Consider the following 19,848-nt stretch of genomic DNA (forward strand, 5'->3'; position numbering starts at 1 on the left):
AGTTTTCAAAACCATATGTAAGATAAAAGTCAAAATAATTCAAATATGAAAACAATACTGTTCACTTTTTCAAGAATGTGTTCGAGGGGAAAAATAAGGCTTTTATGTCATAATTTGTTTAATGTCCACTAGAGAACATTATATTAACCTAAAATATAAGATGTGTATATTCTTTCCCTAAATAAATGCTACTAAATTACCTAATATTATTTACATATATATGGCAATTAATGATTATGAATAATAAAGATTTGATAACAATTTTTGCATCCTTCTTCATTTTGTTTAATTTTATATTATTAAAAAAATAAACAATCACATTAACCATATAATAAAAAAATTAGATTTTTTCTTATATGTTATATTTTGAATTTCTTAAAATAACTTTAAATTATAAAAATGAGGAAACCTTATATGTTATATTTTTTTTAAACGAGTTTAAAATACAAAAATGAGGACACCTTATATGTTATATTTTTCTTTTATGTTAGATTTTTTCTTATATGTTATATTTTGATTTTTTTTAAACGATTTTAAATTAATGTAAGTTTTCCGTAAGTATACGACTAAAAAAATTAAAATGACATGTATCAATTCGATGGTTGATTTGAAAGTTTTCAAAACCATATAGAAGATAAAAGTCAAAATAATTCAACTGTGAAAACAATACTGTTCACTTTTTTCAAGAATGTGTTCGATGAAAAAAATAAGGTTTTAAGTCATAATTTGTTTAATGTCCAATCCGATCAACTCATGATGTATTAATTATACTTTTGTTCCATTATTTTTAATAAAAATTGATCTGATTCATTGGAAAGAAATTATATAATAACAACAATAAATATTTTATATATATAAATAAAATGATCAAATTTATAAAAGAAACTATCGATAATATATACAAATAAACTCACCCTGCGCAAGGCGCAGGTCTTATCCTAGTATAACATAATTTGGGAAAAAAAAAAAAAGAAGTGATATATTATTGTACTTTGGCTCACTCTTCGACGTGAAGTCGCAGAAACGAGCTTGCGTCAATTATGATGACACGAGGGAGGAGAGGGTGCTGCTTGGTTTATGATACTGTTACCGATGAGTCTATTGATCTGCTGCTATCCGATGAGGATCTTGATTCGATATCTAGTCTAGACCCGTGGATTCGGCTTTGTCTCACAAGAACGCTTTGAAGCGTTGCGTCGAGCACCCTAAGCTGTGGCAAGCTAACTCGGACCAGTTGATTGCACCGAACTGTAATGTTTCGTGTAAGAAAAAAGATTTCTCATCTTACATGTTTTGTTATGGTTTTGGCTTATTGAGAGAGAAGTTGAAGATGATGATTATGGGTTCTAATTACTTCACTATTACATCTGAGATGGTAGTTGAAGCAGAAGCTGCAGCTGCTAATTACGGTTCTTTCCATCTTGCTGGTGACAATTGGTATTCACTTTTATGTTCTTCTTCTTGGTGAGATAGGCTTTGTGTGAGATGCAAATGTCTAACTTGCTTTTTTTAGTGGAGGAGGTGTAAGATCGAGTTTCATTTGTTAGAGGTTGTCTAAGCTTGAGCTGTGATTGAACATAAGAGTGTGATGTGATCATTAGCAAATTAATTTGTTTGGATAAGATGGACAAAAGTACATTCTTAAGTTATTGATTGTTCTTATGGTTTTTGAGAATTCTGTCTTGGTTATTATAATTAGTTTGTAGTGTGATACTATATATATATATATATCAGTTGTCAATATATATATTATGGGTTGTTCAGGAAGAAGATGCATGCATCAAACCGTAAAGAAAAAGAAGAAGAATCTGTTGTTAGTCATCATTTTAAGCAACAGAAGAAGGTAATCCAGTGAAATGTGGATTTCTAAATTATTCTGAAATGAGTTAATTGCTCGAGACTGAATCTGATGGGTGTTTTTGTTTGAAGGATGAGTCAGTGACCCAAGGAGTGGTGGTCCATGGACAGCAGGAGAAATAAGCCTATACTCAGGTAGATTGAGAGAAGTCAAATAGAGATTATCAGCTACAGTATGTGCCACGTGGATCCCACCAGAACCAGAGAGCTCATCGAGGCGCCCGAGGTGATAATGCCGGTGGAAACGGTTACCAGAGGAAGGGGACGTAGTGGTGGAGGAAATGGCCATTCATACAATCATTACCAAGACTTTAACGTCACTGTTGCGTCTTAGATTCTCTGCCTTTGGCTCTTGGGTGCGTCTCCTTCCTTAGTTTGCTCAAGTTTCAAATCACTTATATAATAAAGCCTTTTCTCGGTTTGGATTCTCGTTTGGTAAGTAAACTTTTGTTTTGGTTGCGACATGTGAAGTAATAATCTCTCTTTTTTTTCTTTCAATGAGAGCCACTTTAGATAGCCAAGCATAGAGAGTTACATATTCATACAAATATCACACACAATTAGCATATGGATCTTAGCTTGTAAACTGATCATGCATGTGGTTTCATTCTAGTCAACCAGAGATTTCTCCTCTGCCAAATCTTCAATCTGTGAACCGGCCTTGTACTGGTAGCTTCGAGCACAGTACCAGAAGTAGACAAGGTTAACAACACCCAAACCAGCAATCATATAGTAGAAGTAATCCAGCCTCCCCTTATTAAGGTCATTGTCCAGCCAGTCCGGCTTGTCTTTTCCACCTGAGAACTTATGCACCGTCGTCACCAGCAGACTAGTTAAGTAGTGAGATGCGGCAAAGGAGAGCGGAAGCAGAGAGTTCGCAAGGCTTCTCATGTGTTCAGGGAACTGACTGTTGAAGAACTCGATCTGTCCAATGTAGTTGAACGACTCGGAGAGTCCCATCAGAACCAGCTGCCACGCCAACCAAAACACCGACACCTGCGTCATTTTCAAAGCCTGTGTTCGCCTCACTCTTTCCACTATCGCCGCAGTGAACATGGACACGATGCCGAAGACGATCCCTATCCCCATCCGCTGCAGAAGCGTGACCCTGAACTTGCGGATTCGCCAAAGGGAAGGGACTAGGACACGGTCGTAGATAGGCAACCAAATGCCTATTGTAATGAAAGAGATGACGGACACGGAACCTGCCGGGATCTCAAAGTGAGGACCCATGTGCCGATCCATTTTCATAGCTTGAGGGACGATGAAAGTTACTTGCGTGGACATTGTAACAACGGAGATTATTCCAGCAGACCAAACCGGAATGATTCTGATCAAACACTTGACCTCTTCAACTTCTTGAACGCTACATAGCCTCCACTTATTCACCGGAACTACAGCGGATGTCAGATCACCCTCTGTGTTCACCGCCGCTTTGTCTAGGAACCTAAATGGAAACCAATACATTTTAGCTTAAATAATATTATATGCTTTTAGAAAAAAAATCAAAACGTTACTAGAAAAATATATGAGTAGATACTTGTATTGGTTGGTGAGTGGTAACTTGGATAACACTCCAGGTTTAAGTGGTGGGTCATAATACTCCACCGTTCCGTCATCCTCCACTGGAAGCTTGAGGTTCCGTTTCTTACGAGCCGCTAAAATGACTCGAGCAATACTAGAGAATGCACTCCCTTCCGGTTTGACATACACGTAAAATCGCATACCAACAAAGAACAAAACGATGGAGCAAGCCATTAAACCGGTTGGAATGCTAAACCCAACGGTCCAGCTGATGTTGTCCTGTATGTACACAATGACGGTATGCGAAACGATGAGAACGATGGAGAAAGTTAAGTAGTACCAATTGAAGTAACTGGCCATTCCTTTAAGCCCTTTCTCGGTTCGTTGGTCAAATTGGTCCACACCGAAAGGGATGCTACAAGGTCGTATTCCACCGCTGCCGATCGAGAGGAAGCCGAGACCAAGGAACAATACTCCGAGCTGGAGTTTGTTTGGACGGTCGCAGCTATCTGGACGGTGGATGTTGCATTCTGGTGGGTGGAGTTGATGCAGCCAGGCAGTGAGTGTCACTGTCATTAGTCCCTGTTTGGATTTATTTATAAACTTGATTGATTTCTTATGTTATTGAAAATGTATTGATCAAAATTGAATTCATTACACTTTTTAAGAAAAACATTAGAATTATTTGTCACAATTTCATTGAGTCAAGGAAGTTCATTAATAGTAAAGGATGTGTAAAGCCATTAAAAGGTAACTTCTAAAGTTGAAAAAGTTTGAAGAAAACTACATTGTCTAGTATCAAGCTTAGTGATATTGATGGACCGTCTGATTTTTTCTGAAATTATGAATAAAAACTAAAGTTCAAACATCCAGCTTGTGAAAAGCTCACACATGCAATCTTATCATTTTAATGCAAGTATAATTGGGAAAATCTCAAAACATAATATAAACTAATCTACGAACAAACCTGTACCAAAATTAACCAAAGCAACTAGACTGTCATCAGTCATCACTTGTTATTGTAACCCAACTGTTCGTTTTAAGTTGCAATGTTATTGTAGAAGAAAGAATAGATGATAGAGGGAGGAAACGTACGAGAAGGGAGAAAAAGGAGGCGTAAGCGATGGTCTTGAAGCGGCCAACGTAGGCGTCAGAGATTATTGCACCGAGGAGTGGAGCCAAATTGCTGAGACCTAACCACAAATTGAAAAAGTTGGAAGCGTCCACTAGCTTCATGTGGAACACATTGGTTAAATACGCCATGAAATTCGCCGATAACCCCATCGTTCCCATCCTCTCCAGCGTCTCATTTCCTTTACATTATATCACCATGATAATATACTTTATGAACCAATAGTTTCGTTTACTTAAGTTGGAGTGGCCGTTAAGTACAATTAATTTATATATATAACTCATGATCTGTCTGAAAAGCTTAACTGTATTTCATGCGTCTTATCAAAAGGTTTACTCCATAACAACATGAAACGGTCGACCATATTATTTATATATTTATTTATTTAATTTGGGTCATTTCTCCTGGTACTATTTTCTCTGATTACTGTATTGCATGACTCGTAAAAGTGGTTAGTGTGTTCATGATATTATCATGGTGCACAAAATATTAAGAAGAAAAAGTGATGATAAAGTATATATACGTATTTTTAATGAGATTAAATTGATAGAAATTTAGTAAGAATTATTTCTTATATACCAATCCAAAAAAATTCTCTATGACTACCAATTAAAAGGGATCAAAGCTGCGTGCTTAACCAGTCGATCCACCATAATTTATACTGCGGATGACGAAGTTCATATCCATTTACTAGTTTACCATGTTGAGATTTATACAAAGAAAAACCTTAAAAAACTAAATATTGGAAGAAACGAGAAAAGAACATACCAAGGATGAACGAGATGGCTATCCAGCCTCCACGTTTTCTCTCCGATGAGTTATTAGGATTCTTAGCATTCTCAAGAACTTCCATCTCAGGTGATGACCACAACGAACTCAAGAAAGCTACAATTTGTCTAAAAGGCGAAGAAGACTGTCTTTTACCGTATGACCGATCTCTAAAATTTAGAGTAAACAGAATACATCGAATTTGATTTTGTTTTATGGGTAGAATAGCATTAGAAGGAATGCATTCTGACTAAGCCACGACTCAATAATTGGAAGATGAAATGAAGCTGAGGAGGATTTCTTATGTATAGATACATAAGTTGTGTGAGAGAGAAGAAAGTTATTTCTTTCTTTCTAATGCTTTTAACAAATTTGACTGCCTATGGGAACAATGCATGATGGTGTGTGTAGTATATTATCTCTCCTCTTTGGTTCTTTGTAATAAGTGTGTATATCTCGTTTTATAGTAATTTAAAGTATACAATATTAGTTTACTTCAAATGCAAAACTTCTTTAGAATAGTGAGTTCTGGATAATTATTAATTTAATACATTTCCAAGTATGTTGTTTCTTGAACAAGACTTAGGTTCACCCCTAGGGTGAACCTTTAAATTCACCTCTCCATTTATTACCAATCAAAATGCCACATATATTAATAATAAAATAAATTATTTTATTTTAAAAAATCTGAAACAATTAAAAAAAAAATAATAACGTCAATTTTAATGATGGTAACACCACTAACTAAACTCTAAACTTTAAATCTATACCCTAAACCCAAATTCTAAACCCTAAACCCAAACTGTAAACCCTAAACCCAAATCCTAAACCCTAAACCCAAACTGTAAACCCTAAACCCAAACCCTATATCCTAAACCCAAATCCTAAACCCTAAACCCAAACCCTATATCCTAAACCCAAATCATAGACTCTAAACTCAAATCATATTCCAAACCTAATCTCTACACCTTAAACTCAAATCATAAACCCTGAACCCAAATCCTATATCCTGAAGATTTGGGTTAATGTTGATGTTGTTTCTTTAGGGTTTACGATTTGGGTTTAAAGTCTAGGTTTGTGTTTAGGATCTAGGGTTTGAGTTTAAGGTCTAGGGTTTGGGTTTAGAGTTTAGGATTTGGGTTTAAAATATAGGGTTTGGGTTTAGGGTTTAGAGTTTGGGTTTAGAATTTAGGGTTTAGGGTTTAGATTTAAGGTTTAGGGTTTAGAATTTAAGATTTAGGGTTTAGTTAGTGGCATTAGCGTCATTAAAATGAGCGTCATTATCTTTTTTCAATTATTTTAGATTTTTTTTTAAAAAATAATGTATTTTATTATTAATCTATGTGGCATTTTAATTGGTAATAAGAAAGAGAGGTGAATTTAAAGGTTCACCTTAGGGGTGAACCTAAGTTTTGTTCTTGTTTCTTTATTTATTTATTTGCATACTTATAAAATATTGCCCAAAATTCCTTATACAATATATTAAAAGAGAAGCACTGTAATAAATGCATTCACACTATAATAGACATGTGACAACTTCACAATGATTTTGAAAATAAGAATGCTAACACGTTCACAATATATTCATAAATGTGTTCACACTATATATTTTGCGTTTTTTTAATATAAAACTCACATACATTGTTCTAATAGAAGTATGGATTTTTTGTTCGAATAAAAATAGATAATGCATCAAAAACCAAACTATATATATATTATTTTTATTGTTTATGGATAAAGTTGAGCAAAATATTCATAAATTTTGATTCAATTCGTTATTCATTTTGATTTGAACCAAAAATCTGGATATCCGTAACTCTACGAACAAATCAAATACTAAAATACAATATAAAAAAAGAAGCAAATCACAAATACCAATATTTTTAGAAACATATATCTAATTTGGTCTGTTATATGCATATATATACATATATGTAAAGAATTATATATATATATATATATGTTATATATATTATACTTTATATCAGTTGTACAATATATTTATGAATTAAATTTATTATATTAGGTATTAGAATTTTAAAAGTTAAATAATGTTTTATTTTTGTAATAAAATGTTATTATTAAAATTTTAAATTATTTTTAAAATTTTATTTTATTTACTGATCAAATCGGATATTCTTTAAAATTCTATAACATTTCGGATATCCGAGTCACCGAATATCTAGGTGGCTAAAGATTGAATCAACACGAATGCTTCCAAATACCCAGATATTTGATCTGCGCCCACCCCTATTTACATATATAATTTTATTTTCTTTATATGTAAAAAATGACTAGTGTCAAGGCCTTTTTTATTATAAATTAATTTTAATTTTATCTTTCATGTATTATTTTGAAAAAAAATGTCATTTAATATTAATTAACAATATCTTTATATATTTGTCAACTATTTTTATATATTTTTTACATACACATACGTGTGCACCTTGATGTGAACACCTTGTAACTAAGGGCATCATTAACCCTGATATCTTAACCGAGGTTCTTAATTCATGATTTGACACTTTTTTGTTTGTTTTTTTTTACACATTTCGGCTAAGAGGCGGTTCTTATATCTCTTATTTAAGAGACGGTTCTTAATTTTTCTTAGTTAAAATCTAAGAAAAGCTAAGAATCATCTCTTAGTCGAAGCTAAGAACCCCAGTTAAGAGATTGAGGTTAATGATGTATTCACCACAACTGAAGTATCTAATTTTTTTGAAAGTTCAAATATTTTTTCTTAATGCTTCTTTCACTGCTGACCAAATTGTAGTGAAATAATTTTCTTTTCTTTTTCTTAAACTATTATGTGTTTAGAAACTATAATATGAAACTATTAGTTCGACATGACGACTATCTAAAATTCATAAACATGAAAATAAACAAATAATATTAATTTTTCGTTTTTACCGAAAAAACCAAAAAAATCAAACATTTTAACCGAATAAACTAAAATGAATATTAATTTAAAATAATAGTTATATTTTAGAAGATTAAAACCAAAAAAAAAACTTAAAACCGAACCAATATCTAGATTAAACAGGTTTAATGTCTTTTTATTAAAAATAACGAAACTAATAATCACATTTCACGCAAGACGCAGGTTATTACCTAGTGAATTATTAAAACATATCCACTGAATGATATTTTTTAGTCCTCTTATTCATTCTTCCAACAATGTTTCTCAAATATGAAAAACGAAACTTTATTTCCTTGACTCTAAATTCATAAAAATATCAATAATACACTAATTCAGATGATTTTATAATTGTTTTAGAGAAAGCTAGTAGAAAGCAATACGATTTCGTGTGAAGAAGTCTAAAACAATTTTAACATGAATATCTATATTACAAATTTGTATTTGAATTTTCAAAACTCTATTATAAAAATTACTTTAGGGCTCACTTGGTTTAGCCTTCTGTAAATTACACGACATATGATCTAAAAGATATGCTTCTCAATACCGTACAATTACGACAAAACGTGGAAAAAGACTCATAGTAACAAACTTTTATATGTTTCGAATAGTTAATCGCAATGGAATTACAATAAGACGCACTAGTTTAAGATATGCATCTTGCGCGGAATAAAATTATATATATATATATATATATAAATTTTAGACCAAAAAAATTATATATAAATTATATTTAAGTATTATATATTATCTTACACATCATAAAATAATAAATATATATTAAACAATTAAAAAATTTCATTAACTATTACATATATAATTAAATTGGTGCAAACACATAAATAAATTGTATTAATCTAAATAAACACTTGTTATACTGTATATGGTATATAATTAAGTTTAAATAATATTAACGTAAATATATATTATATTTTTAATATTGATATCTGTTAAATAATTTTTTATACTCATATTGTTTTTGATCATTTGTATTTTTTTATAACAAAAACTTTAATTCACTGATAACAATTTTTTTTGTGAAATGTTTATTAGTTTTAGTAATTTATAGTTTTGAAAAAAATTCAATGCAAAGTTTAAAATGTAAATATTAAGTTTTGAATATTTTGTCAAAGCTTTTATAAAAAAGTCAAAAATTTTTTTGAAAATAAAATATTTTTGTATTTTATTTAGTAAGAAAATGGACTCAGCGCTGAGTCGACACGTCAACTCCGCGAGGAGAGAGAGATCTGAGCGACTGCGAGAGATCGATCTGCGCAGAGTAACCGCGAGTGATCGAGTCGAACGACTGCGGGAGAACGACGCAGACGATTATGATTGTGATGGTTCGCTCATGGCGATACTTACTGTTGGACATGGACTTTGTCCCCAACAAGGCCTATAAGATAATGGGCTCAGCCCATTTGAAAGGGGTTCACTAGGAAACCCTAGACCACTTCTTCCTATAAATAAGGAGCCAACCTCCTTTGAGAAGGGACGCTCTCTTGGACTCTCTTTTGGTCTCTCATCCATCTCTCTCTACTTCTAGAGAGAGAAACACCTCTCCACATGTTTTTACCTAAGCACTTGTGATCCTTTGTTGTAGAACTACGATTGGCTTGATCCCCTTTCGGGGTACGTAGGCAACCCTTCACCGGGTCCAGCTATAATCATTAAACACCTTTTTCTTATTCTCTTCGAGTCCTCGTCTCGTTCATTCAAGCGCAGATCTTTCTCTCGTCACTTGATCGAAGAGTCGTCACTCGATCGACGAGTCGTCACTCGACCGACGAGTCCTCACTCGACCGACGAGTCCTCACTCGACCGACGAGTCCTCACTCGACCGACGAGTCCTCACTCGACCGACGAGTCCTCACTCGACCGACGAGTCCTCACTCGACCGTACTTCGACCGACGAGTCCTTACTCGACCGACGAGTCCTCACTTGACCGATGAGTCCTCACTCGACCGAAGAATCGTCACTCGACCGTTCTCTTCGAGTCGTCTCCATCCGGTTCAAGCTCAGCATGAAGATTTCTCCTAACCCCACTGACGAGTCCTCGTCTCGTTTATTCACTAGTTTGTTGACAGTTCTCGGTTCAAACAGTTGGCGCCCACCGTGGGGCATGGAGAAGTATCTTCGAGGAAGATTGAACTGGAGTCTGTTTTGTTGTCACTCGATCAACGAGTCGACACTCGACCGACGAGTCATCACTCAACCGACTCTTCGGCCACTCGCTCGCTCTCATCACTCGGCGCAGATCGTTCTCTCGTCACTTGACCGACGAGTCGTCACTCGATCGACGAATCATCACTCGACCGACGAGTCCTCACTTGACCGACGAGTCCTCACTCGACTGTTCTGTTTTCACTTCGACCGACGAGTCCTCACTCGACCGACAAGCGTTCTCTCGCTGTCTCTTGGCTCGATCTCTCGCGGTCACTCACTCGCTCTCACGGTCACGGTCACATAATAAAACAATCTCCCAACATGTAGGAGCGCGAATTGTTTTTAGCGATGCTTACGCACGAGCACGACCTTGTCTCTCGGACAAACGTACTAGCACTCGCACCCACTAACGGGCATGTCCTGATCAGACACATGCTCGAGGGATTTTTCGGTCGTATCGCGGTCCCGACCCGTGCGATCGAGACGACAACTTTCAGTCATCTTATAATCCTCTAAAGCCGGGCTTGGCCAACCTAATATTTTTTGGATTACTTAAAGATCGAGTTGAAAACCGTTGTTGCTCGAAAATATAAACGATTGTCTTCGAAACTCGAAAATTTATGTTGTTATCGAGGACTCGAACTGACGGCATGATGTGTCAAAATTTGATAAAACCAAGTCATTGACTCTCCGGTTTAATTCAAGACATCGACCAGATTGCCAAACCCAAATCGTTTAAACCCAATATTTAAAGTAGAATTCAGCGACTCATCGAAGGCCAACTGGCACTCTCGAGTTGACCCACCGCACGACTCGCAGTTGCCCAGATCTCTTTCTCACGGTCACTCGACTCGCAACTCTTGCGGTCACTCGACTCGCACTCTAATGGTCACTCGACTCGCTCCTTGCGGTCACTCGACTCGCACTCTTGCGGTCACTCGACTCGCACTCTTGCGGTCACTCGACTCGCACTCTTGCGGTCACTCGACTTGCTCTTTGCGGCCACTCGACTTGCTCCCTTGCGATCACTTGACACGCTCTCTCGCAGTCACTCGGCTCGGATCGCTCTATCGCAGTCACTCAGATTGCTTGCAAGTCTCGAGCATGACGTGATACTGCGAAGACACGTCCTCCCGTGACGATTTGATACTGCGAAGACACGTCCTCCCGTGACGATTTGATTGTGCGAAGACACGTCCACCCGTGATGATTTGATTGTGATGGTTCGCTCATGGCGATACGTTCATGATGATGTCTACGGCGACTTGTCTTTGGCAGTTTGTCGATTGACACTTCATCCATGGCAACTTGCTCCGATGGTTCAGAACACTGTCCTCACAGATCGTTCGTGCAACCATCCCGGAGTAAGAAGTCTAATCGGAATCAGAAGTATGTCGATGACAGCTCGCCCGAGACGGTCCGTCTATGACATTTCATCTATGGCAATCTAACCATGACGGCCCATTCATGATAATCGTCTGCGTCGTTCTCCCGCAGTCGTTCGACTCGATCACTCGCGGTTACTCTGCGCAGATCGATCTCTCGCAGTCGCTCAGATCTCTCTCTCCTCGCGGAGTTGACGTGTCGACTCAGCGCTGAGTCAATTTTCTTATAAACCCTCTTCGTAAAATTCATTGAGATCAACTCCATCTCTCTCAACGAACTGGGGGGCTTACTGTTGGACATGGACTTTGTCCCCAACAAGGCCTATAAGATAATGGGCTCAGCCCATTTGAAAGGGGTTCACTAGGAAACCCTAGACCACTTCTTCCTATAAATAAGGAGCCAACCTCCTTTGAGAAGGGACGCTCTCTTGGACTCTCTTTTGGTCTCTCATCCATCTCTCTCTACTTCTAGAGAGAGAAACACCTCTCCATATGTTTTTACCTAAGCACTTGTGATCCTTTGTTGTAGAACTACGATTGGCTTGATCCCCTTTCGGGGTACGTAGGCAACCCTTCACCGGGTCCAGCTATAATCATTAAACACATTTTTCTTATTCTCTTCGAGTCCTCGTCTCGTTCATTCAAGCGCAGATCTTTCTCTCGTCACTTGATCGAAGAGTCGTCACTCGATCGACGAGTCCTCACTCGACCGACGAGTCCTCACTCGACCGACGAGTCCTCACTCGACCGACGAGTCCTCACTCGACCGACGAGTCCTCACTCGACCGACGAGTCCTCACTCGACCGTACTTCGACCGACGAGTCCTTACTCGACCGACGAGTCCTCACTTGACCGATGAGTCCTCACTCGACCGAAGAATCGTCACTCGACCGTTCTCTTCGAGTCGTCTCCATCCGGTTCAAGCTCAGCATGAAGATTTCTCCTAACCCCACTGACAAGTCCTCGTCTCGTTTATTCACTAGTTTGTTGACAGTTCTCGGTTCAAACAAGGACTGAGCAGCTGGCGGGAAGTCCGGTGACGAGCAGAGCCGGCGGCGGCGGAGGTTTTGCGGTGGGCTTGTCGATGATTTCATTGGTTTCTAATGACGGAGGAGGTGCCCAAGGTCGCCGGCGTTTCGAGATTCGCGCCGGTGTGTGGCGTTATGCATAGGGGTTTTCTCTCTTGCGGCTCATCTTCGCTTTTACTCGATTGGTCCTCGAAAATTTGTTTCTTTTCTTTTCCTTTTAAGGGAAATAATAAACATATTGGGCTTACCGTATATGGGCTTAACATCGGCTCAAATGCTATATATAGTACTTTAACTTTATCTGAAGTCTTCACTGTCAGTGTGTCACACCATGTGTGAGAGTTTGAGCCAGACAAGATTTATCGCTGGACCCTGTATCTCTCTAGTCATACAGTGTCACGTGTTATAATGCGGGGCATGAGTACTTTACTAGGATGCAGAGAAAATCTATGACCTGTACTGTACTTCATAAACAAATTCATGTTTTCTCATTTTTTTCCTTTTAATCAATTGAGTGGGGGTGGGGGGAGCCAAGTGGGTTTAGTGACATCGATGGGCCTTAAGTTTCATCTAGCCGGTAAGATATATGATAGGCTTACTGGAGTGATTTCATTTTAGTTTTGTAATTATCGAAAGATCTAACAATATTAAAAGGGGAATATGAAGCCTTCTCAGTTATGCCACATCGGATTGGAAAATCATCTAATCACAGAGTTTAAAAACGCCACGTCACACCTTTCTTTAGTGGATATATAATTCGACTGGGCTAACTAATGTGGTCTGACAAAAAGATAAAAGCAGCCAATTTTTGATAGAACCCATCTCTCAGTCCAACACATTGGTCCTACAAATTGTCACAGACTTCTCTATTTCACCTTCATCGTTCCAAATATCTGTTTCACTGTAATAATTGGGATTCTCTCTTCTTACTTAATACCTCTTTAATTCTTTCTTCATTAGAGATGTTAACGTTTCACCTCCTTTGGTTTCTCCTCTTATGTAAACCCCTTTCTCGAATTTGACGGCCTACCACATTCTACAACATCCAAAGAATGGCGTCAAGCGATTCATTTAAAACCTCTAGAAAATCTGGAGAAATTATGAATCTCATGACTCAACTGTCGAGCGAGGTATTTCTCTTGAATCTCTAAAAGAATCAAGTTTTTTCAGATGAAACAAATCCACTAGGATATCACAATTGAGATTTTCATGACGAGATAGTGATGCTCGAGCCGTACGCAGTTCACCGCGAGCTTTAGGAACCGGATTTGAGTTGAGTTGTGGCAGATATGAGATGGAAGCGAGCCGTTGAGTCCATTGGAGGAATCAAGACTTTGCATGTGTAATGTTTTAAATTTTCATGGGCAATTTTTTATCTGAAATTCTAATCACTAGGTTTTCAAATCGTTAGGAGAGACATTCAAGAAGGTGCAAGTGAAAACGCATTTGTGGGGAAATTTAAGAAATAAGTAAGTAATTTTGTGTAAAATTTCTCCTCCTTTTCTTGGAAGGTTTAACGCGTCACCACACTTTTGAATGGATTACATATTTGCGTTTTATCTTTTTCAATTTTATTCGTCTTTCATATAACCTATTTCTCCGGTTATATGTTTATCAAATGCTTCCGGATCCTGAAATATGACAGACATGAAGTTACTATTGTACAGGTTGTTTGCAACAAGTTCAACTGTATCACCATTGTTAAAGGAGTTTGAAATTTTTGGTGAGTTATTTGAGTCTTTCGTGAATCATCTGAGTTTTCTTATTGGCAGAAATAAACCTCATTCTTTTCACCTGTAATTTTTCTTATCAGGGATAAAACTCAGAGACTGCACGAGTGTGATTCATCACAATTACATGCTTTTCAACACAGTCGATCTGTTTATTTTTCTCCACCAGTTAGGGGACTGCACGAATGTGATTCATTTGTGGGAGCCAGTTTCTGGTGCATAGACTGTTGACCATATTCCGCTCTCCGGACGCACTACAAATGTTTAAGATTTACAAGTAAAGCTGGCGCTTTTACAGCTAAATTGTGTATCTACTGTTAATGTTTGTTTTCGACTGAATATTATTTACTCTATTTCCAGTGGAATCCAGCTGAAGCCAACGTTTTTGCATCGCCTTTTGTGGATGACTGTTGCAGTTTGGGATGTCCGAGTTGGGAAGTCGCATGCATTAGCCTTCAAGGCACAAAAAGATGTGAATGTCATCTCATCGAACAGGTTCTTCGGCCAAGGTACGTTGAAGACTGTAGGCTTTATAATTCCGTGTCAGTAACTTAATATGATTCTACCACGTCCTCAACTATTGCAGCCTCTTCTGGCAATAAGCAGCTCACGTAAGTCACAAAGCTTATACAGAAAACACAGCTAATCCGGAAACAATAGAAACTATCTAATGGTTTTTGGCTTATCTATCGTATATGCAGGATATGGGATTTATCCTTAGAGGAGGATGAAGAAGAGAAAGAAGAATTCAAAGCATATACCAAGGAACAACTGAGCAAGTTAAAACGCCACAAGACTTGCCTTCTTAGCTTCCTTTCTTTCACCAGGTAACATCTTAGTTGAACCTTTTAAGCATAGTTATATTTCATTAATGTTTGTTTGTCTGAAAACCTTGCAGTTTGTTTTTCCAAGAAAATCAGGGACAAGGACTTGAAGGAACTTCACTGGCACAACCAGATTCCAGGGATGATCATCTCAATTGCTTCCGATGGTTTCAACAGTTTTAATGCCTTACAACATGTAGAACACCCTTCCTGATCTCGGTTCCTAAGGAGATTGAGTCTCTGAAAAAAAAATTAAGTATTGTCATCTCTTGGGTTTTGTATTGTCATCTCTCTTTTCTACTGAAATTTTCTTTCATTGATAGAAAGTTTTATGTACTCTTTCACAACTTAACGTTTCAGAAATAAGTTTTGAAAATTCTCATCTCTACGAGTTTCTATTATTTCACAACTTTTAAGCTTCCAACATTGGTTGATTTGCTTTTAGTTGCCACACAGAATGAAAAAAACATTTTGAAGGAAAAAAAAGCCAACATTTCGTTAAACTGTCTGAGATAGAAAAATAATAATTGGTGGGCCATTCTTATGAACATCGGTCCTCTGTCGACAATTACTCGAGGGTGTTTGGACGTAGCACAACTCTGTTAAGCTACACAAACAAGAAAATCTACATTTAAAACATTGACGATAACTGAAAACTAAAAAAGAAACTGAAGAAAAGCAACATTTATATGCATGACCATTCATTATAGAAAAATGTAATTGCATGGCCATAACATTATCATAGTGTTTTGCAAAGGAAAAGTTATGCTAAACTCGGGATGGTTGTACTCTTCTTTGACAATAAGGTATGAATTCAGTTTAGTATGCTCCTACTTTATTAACAATATATATAAACTAATATGGCCAAAAAAGAGAGCAAAATGCAAAACGCAATTGCAGACTAACACAATAATAATGTAAAGAAAAGAAAAATATAAAATTTTGAAGTTAGTGGTGCATCTAAATAACCGAAATTTAAAGATAACACAACATATATATATCATTTAGATTACCAAAATAATGGAAATACTATCATCAAAAAAAATTGCTGAAAATACCTTATTACACTTTATGGATAAAAAATAATGAACTACTACGTCTATATATAATACCAACACAAATCTACCAAGTAACTTCCTTAATTTTCTCAAAATATAAGGTTATCAAATATTTATTGATAATACTACTGGAAAATATATCAAGACATCTTAGGTCAAATACATTTCATATAAGGAATTAATCTTCAAAATTGTAGCCTTACAACTAAGAGATACAGCCTAGAAAAAAAAGGGAACACAACAAGCACCTAAAATTAAGCGTATAAAAATAAAACTGTTGCATGTCCACAATTATGCAGTGTTAAGTTTTTGCTTCTGTTTTGGTGTGGGTATTTCGGTGTTTAGCTCTAGAAATTAAGACATCATTTAAGTATTTAAAAAATTTGGTTTGGATTTAGTTCGGTTATTTTAGTTTTCAGCTTAATTTAGATAGCAAAGGTCAGAACCAGTTAATATCCAAAAATCTGGATCAAATTCGGTTCCATTTTCCGTGTAATTTCAGACAATATGGATAAAAAAAATTGAGAAATAATTCGAATCCCCTAGACTATATTTGAGAAGTGATTTGTATATGTGTCATCACTACATTACCTTTCACAAAAAAAATGATGACATGACTTAAGAGAAATATGACATGGCATAAATCTAATTGTGACATGTAAAATTTACTATATTTAGATTTATGTTTTTGGTAAGATTTCTTAAATATAATAATGATGATTTTCTATATACGGATTTATATTTTTGGAAAATTTTCATAATATAGTAATAACAAATAAATTTTATATCAAAAATATTTGTTCTCAGTAAATATTCATTTTGGTAAGATTTTATGATACTTAATAACTTTTCTATATCTATTTAAATAATATGTTTTTATATATAAATAATAATTACGAATATTAAAATTTTACATCAATGTATGAATCATATTTTTAATTTTAAAATAAGTGTAGTTTAAAATATATTTTATCAACGTATATATGTTATTTTTATTTAATGTATATATTATTAGAAATAATTTATATATTTACAAATAGACATATTTTAAAATGGTAATTAAATAAAAAATAAATATAATAAAGTAACTTTATAAATTTCAATTATTTTTATCAAAAGTTAAATAATAAAAAATTAAAAGGTCAAAGTAAACTTGAATAAATCAAACTAAAAACAATTACATTATGGTTTTATTTTTTAAACTAATAAAAGTAAAATAGAAAAATAGAAAAATTTATTTATATATAACATTTTTAAATATTTTATATCTGCGCATGCGCAGGAAAACTCCTAGTTGTTTTAAGAAACAATATTAGATAATTCGAATACTTTTCAATATTTTTAAAATATCCAGGTAGTTCAATTTTTTTGGTAATTTGATTTATAAATATAAGTTCAGTATATTTAGTTATTTAAAATCTAAATACAATTGATATATTAAGGTATATAATTTGTATTTTAAAACTTGGGTATCTATTCGGTTTTTCTTTCTGGTTCGGTTTAGTTTTCAGTTCTAGAAATATAACAGTCACTCGGATTTTTATAATATTCTGTTTGTTTTTATTTCTGGTTTGGTACAAATCGGTTCTTCAGTTTTGGATAAATGTAGCTGCACGTATATGTGGCTATCTATATGGAATAACTAAACAACTAATTTCAACCATTTTAAGCATTACATATGGGAAAACAATATCAAATCCATCACGAGTATCAATCCAAAAATATATGAAGGTAAAGACAATCAAATTTTATTTGTTATGAACTGTATATATTCAAAATAATTGACACCAATGAAGGAAAATTAATACCTGCCTGAAGGTCATCAATACGGTTTTGCTTTAACTCCATATAAATTTTTTGAAGTTTGAAAAGAAAACTAAGAAAATATAGAGTTCAGAAAAAGTTACATCATACAAAATAAGAGATAGACAAGTTGAAAAAACAAAAAAGAAGGAAAAATCTCAAACTATCTTCATCATATTTATTGTGTTAATCATGGTATCTTTTTAGTTCTTATTAGATTTAAAACTACTACATAATTACAAAATCTCTCTGTCACAGTGGCAAAAAAAAAACGTTTCATTTATAAAAAATAAACAAGAAAAATAAAACTAGATGAAATTGGTATAAAAACTATTCCGGATTAAAAGTTAAAATAAAATAACATAAAATAAAAGAATAAAATTTAACATAAATATATAAACCGCGCGTAGCGCGGTAAAATCTCTAATTAATATGAAAGTGAAACCATGTTTAAAGCAATTGTTTAGAGAAACTAACTGACGAGTCAGAAATTCAGGGACATCAATGTGGCACATTGGGCTTGATAACTTTGGTGACGTGAAAGAATCTAATAAGTATACAGCGCATTGTGATTCTTTCGTTTTCGTATGAATGTATCTTTAAAAAGTTAATTATTGCATTTCACAGAGGCCCGGCCCATAAATTTAATGGACTTTGTGCATAATATATATAGATTTCTATAAAAAAGGCCTTAACTAGGATTGACCAAAAAATAAAAAGGACCTTAATTATATTAAATTATCCAAAACAAGGCTCTAATTATAAAGAAATTTTTTGAAAAAAGAACTAGACCCGATGCTTTTGCACCTCCGGCACACGTCAAGAGCCGCTCTGATTTCACAGGATACCACCAAAAACTTGTTATTTATTAAACCATCTCCAATAGTTTACTTTATTTTTTCCTCTAAGAGCATCTCCAAAAAAACTCTTTATTATAGAGTTTTGCAAACTCTATATTTGAAGTTTCAAAGTGTTCTTCTCCAAAAGTAAAACTTCAAATTTAACTTCAAATTATTTATAATTTACACTATGCTCCTTATATTTGTCATAATTAATATAAATCCATAAAACTTTTGTAGATAACTAGCACATATATAAAATATTATAGTAATATTAATTAATAAAATATTACACTAAAATATAAAATTATAAATATAAATACATAATTAAATATTAAACTACAAGAAAAATACCACATTATTACATAAAATTATTTTATTAATGCTCCCTTTTCGTTTATACAAATTTTTTTTGGAAAATATTTTAGAAGTTCTGAATAAAATGTACTAGACTATTAGTGTTGATGTAATATTTAAATTTGTGTAATAATTATGTCTTCATGTATATATCTTCTTAAAAAAATTATTAAGATTATTTTGTAATATTCTTATTGTCTAATTATACTTTTAAAATATTATAAATCTTATTTTTATTTTTAAAAAAACTTTTGTATGTAAAATTTTAATTTATAAAAATAAATTTGAAATATTTAAAGTATAGAAAAGTTTTAAATATTAAAATTATGGATGAGAAAATATTTAAGAATCATAAATGTGATGTATAATTAATTATAAGGACCAAGATGCAAATAAAAAGATGAAACTTCAAATTTCGAGTTTTAAGAAGTGAAAACTTCAAATATGAAGTTTCACTT

At 34.4% G+C, this 19,848-nt stretch overlaps 2 protein-coding genes across 6 annotated transcripts; one reads left to right on the forward strand and one right to left on the reverse strand.

The window, feature by feature from the left end:
• Positions 1-718: 718 nt before the first annotated feature.
• On the reverse strand, positions 719-7,041 carry LOC103829831 (protein NRT1/ PTR FAMILY 2.12-like). Its single transcript, XM_033276064.1, has 3 exons — positions 4,477-7,041; positions 3,398-3,963; positions 719-3,304 (listed from the first exon to the last, which is right to left on the reverse strand). The coding sequence occupies exons 1-3, from the start codon at positions 4,672-4,674 to the stop codon at positions 2,467-2,469; spliced, it is 1,602 nt and encodes a 533-aa protein (XP_033131955.1). The 5' UTR covers positions 4,675-7,041; the 3' UTR covers positions 719-2,466.
• Positions 7,042-13,656: 6,615 nt separating this feature from the next.
• LOC103829247 lies at positions 13,657-18,172 on the forward strand. Of its 5 annotated transcripts, XM_009104900.3 has the most exons (9): positions 13,679-13,909; positions 14,022-14,121; positions 14,191-14,248; positions 14,447-14,502; positions 14,593-14,786; positions 14,870-15,018; positions 15,096-15,120; positions 15,211-15,336; positions 15,408-18,172. In XM_009104900.3, exons 5-9 carry the CDS (start codon positions 14,770-14,772, stop codon positions 15,514-15,516), a joined length of 426 nt encoding a protein of 141 aa, XP_009103148.2. In that variant the 5' UTR covers positions 13,679-13,909; positions 14,022-14,121; positions 14,191-14,248; positions 14,447-14,502; positions 14,593-14,769; the 3' UTR covers positions 15,517-18,172. The 5 variants fall into 5 exon arrangements, 2 of the variants coding, with proteins under 2 accessions (XP_033131704.1, XP_009103148.2); XM_033275813.1 differs by having other exon boundaries at positions 13,661-13,909; positions 14,001-14,248; XR_625514.3 differs by lacking the exon at positions 15,096-15,120 and having other exon boundaries at positions 13,659-13,909; positions 14,001-14,248.
• Positions 18,173-19,848: the final 1,676 nt, after the last annotated feature.

The sequence above is a fragment of the Brassica rapa genome, chromosome A07 (assembly GCF_000309985.2).
Source record: "Brassica rapa cultivar Chiifu-401-42 chromosome A07, CAAS_Brap_v3.01, whole genome shotgun sequence".
NCBI classification, from domain to species: Eukaryota; Viridiplantae; Streptophyta; class Magnoliopsida; order Brassicales; family Brassicaceae; genus Brassica; species Brassica rapa.

What these genes read in the sequence shown, in the direction of transcription:
- LOC103829831 (XM_033276064.1), bottom strand. Translation starts at nt 4,674, where the DNA reads ATGGGAACGATGGGGTTATCGGCGAATTTCATGGCGTATTTAACCAAT. An exon ending in CCTCCTTTTTCTCCCTTCTC is followed by an intron (nt 3,964 to 4,476) that starts GTACGTTTCCTC and finishes AAATCCAAACAG; the next exon opens with GGACTAATGACAGTGACACT. An exon ending in CCACTCACCAACCAATACAA is followed by an intron (nt 3,305 to 3,397) that starts GTATCTACTCAT and finishes GTTTCCATTTAG; the next exon opens with GTTCCTAGACAAAGCGGCGG.
- LOC103829247 (XM_033275813.1), top strand. An exon ending in GAACAGGTTCTTCGGCCAAG is followed by an intron (nt 15,019 to 15,095) that starts GTACGTTGAAGA and finishes CAACTATTGCAG; the next exon opens with CCTCTTCTGGCAATAAGCAG. An exon ending in AGCTTCCTTTCTTTCACCAG is followed by an intron (nt 15,337 to 15,407) that starts GTAACATCTTAG and finishes AAAACCTTGCAG; the next exon opens with TTTGTTTTTCCAAGAAAATC.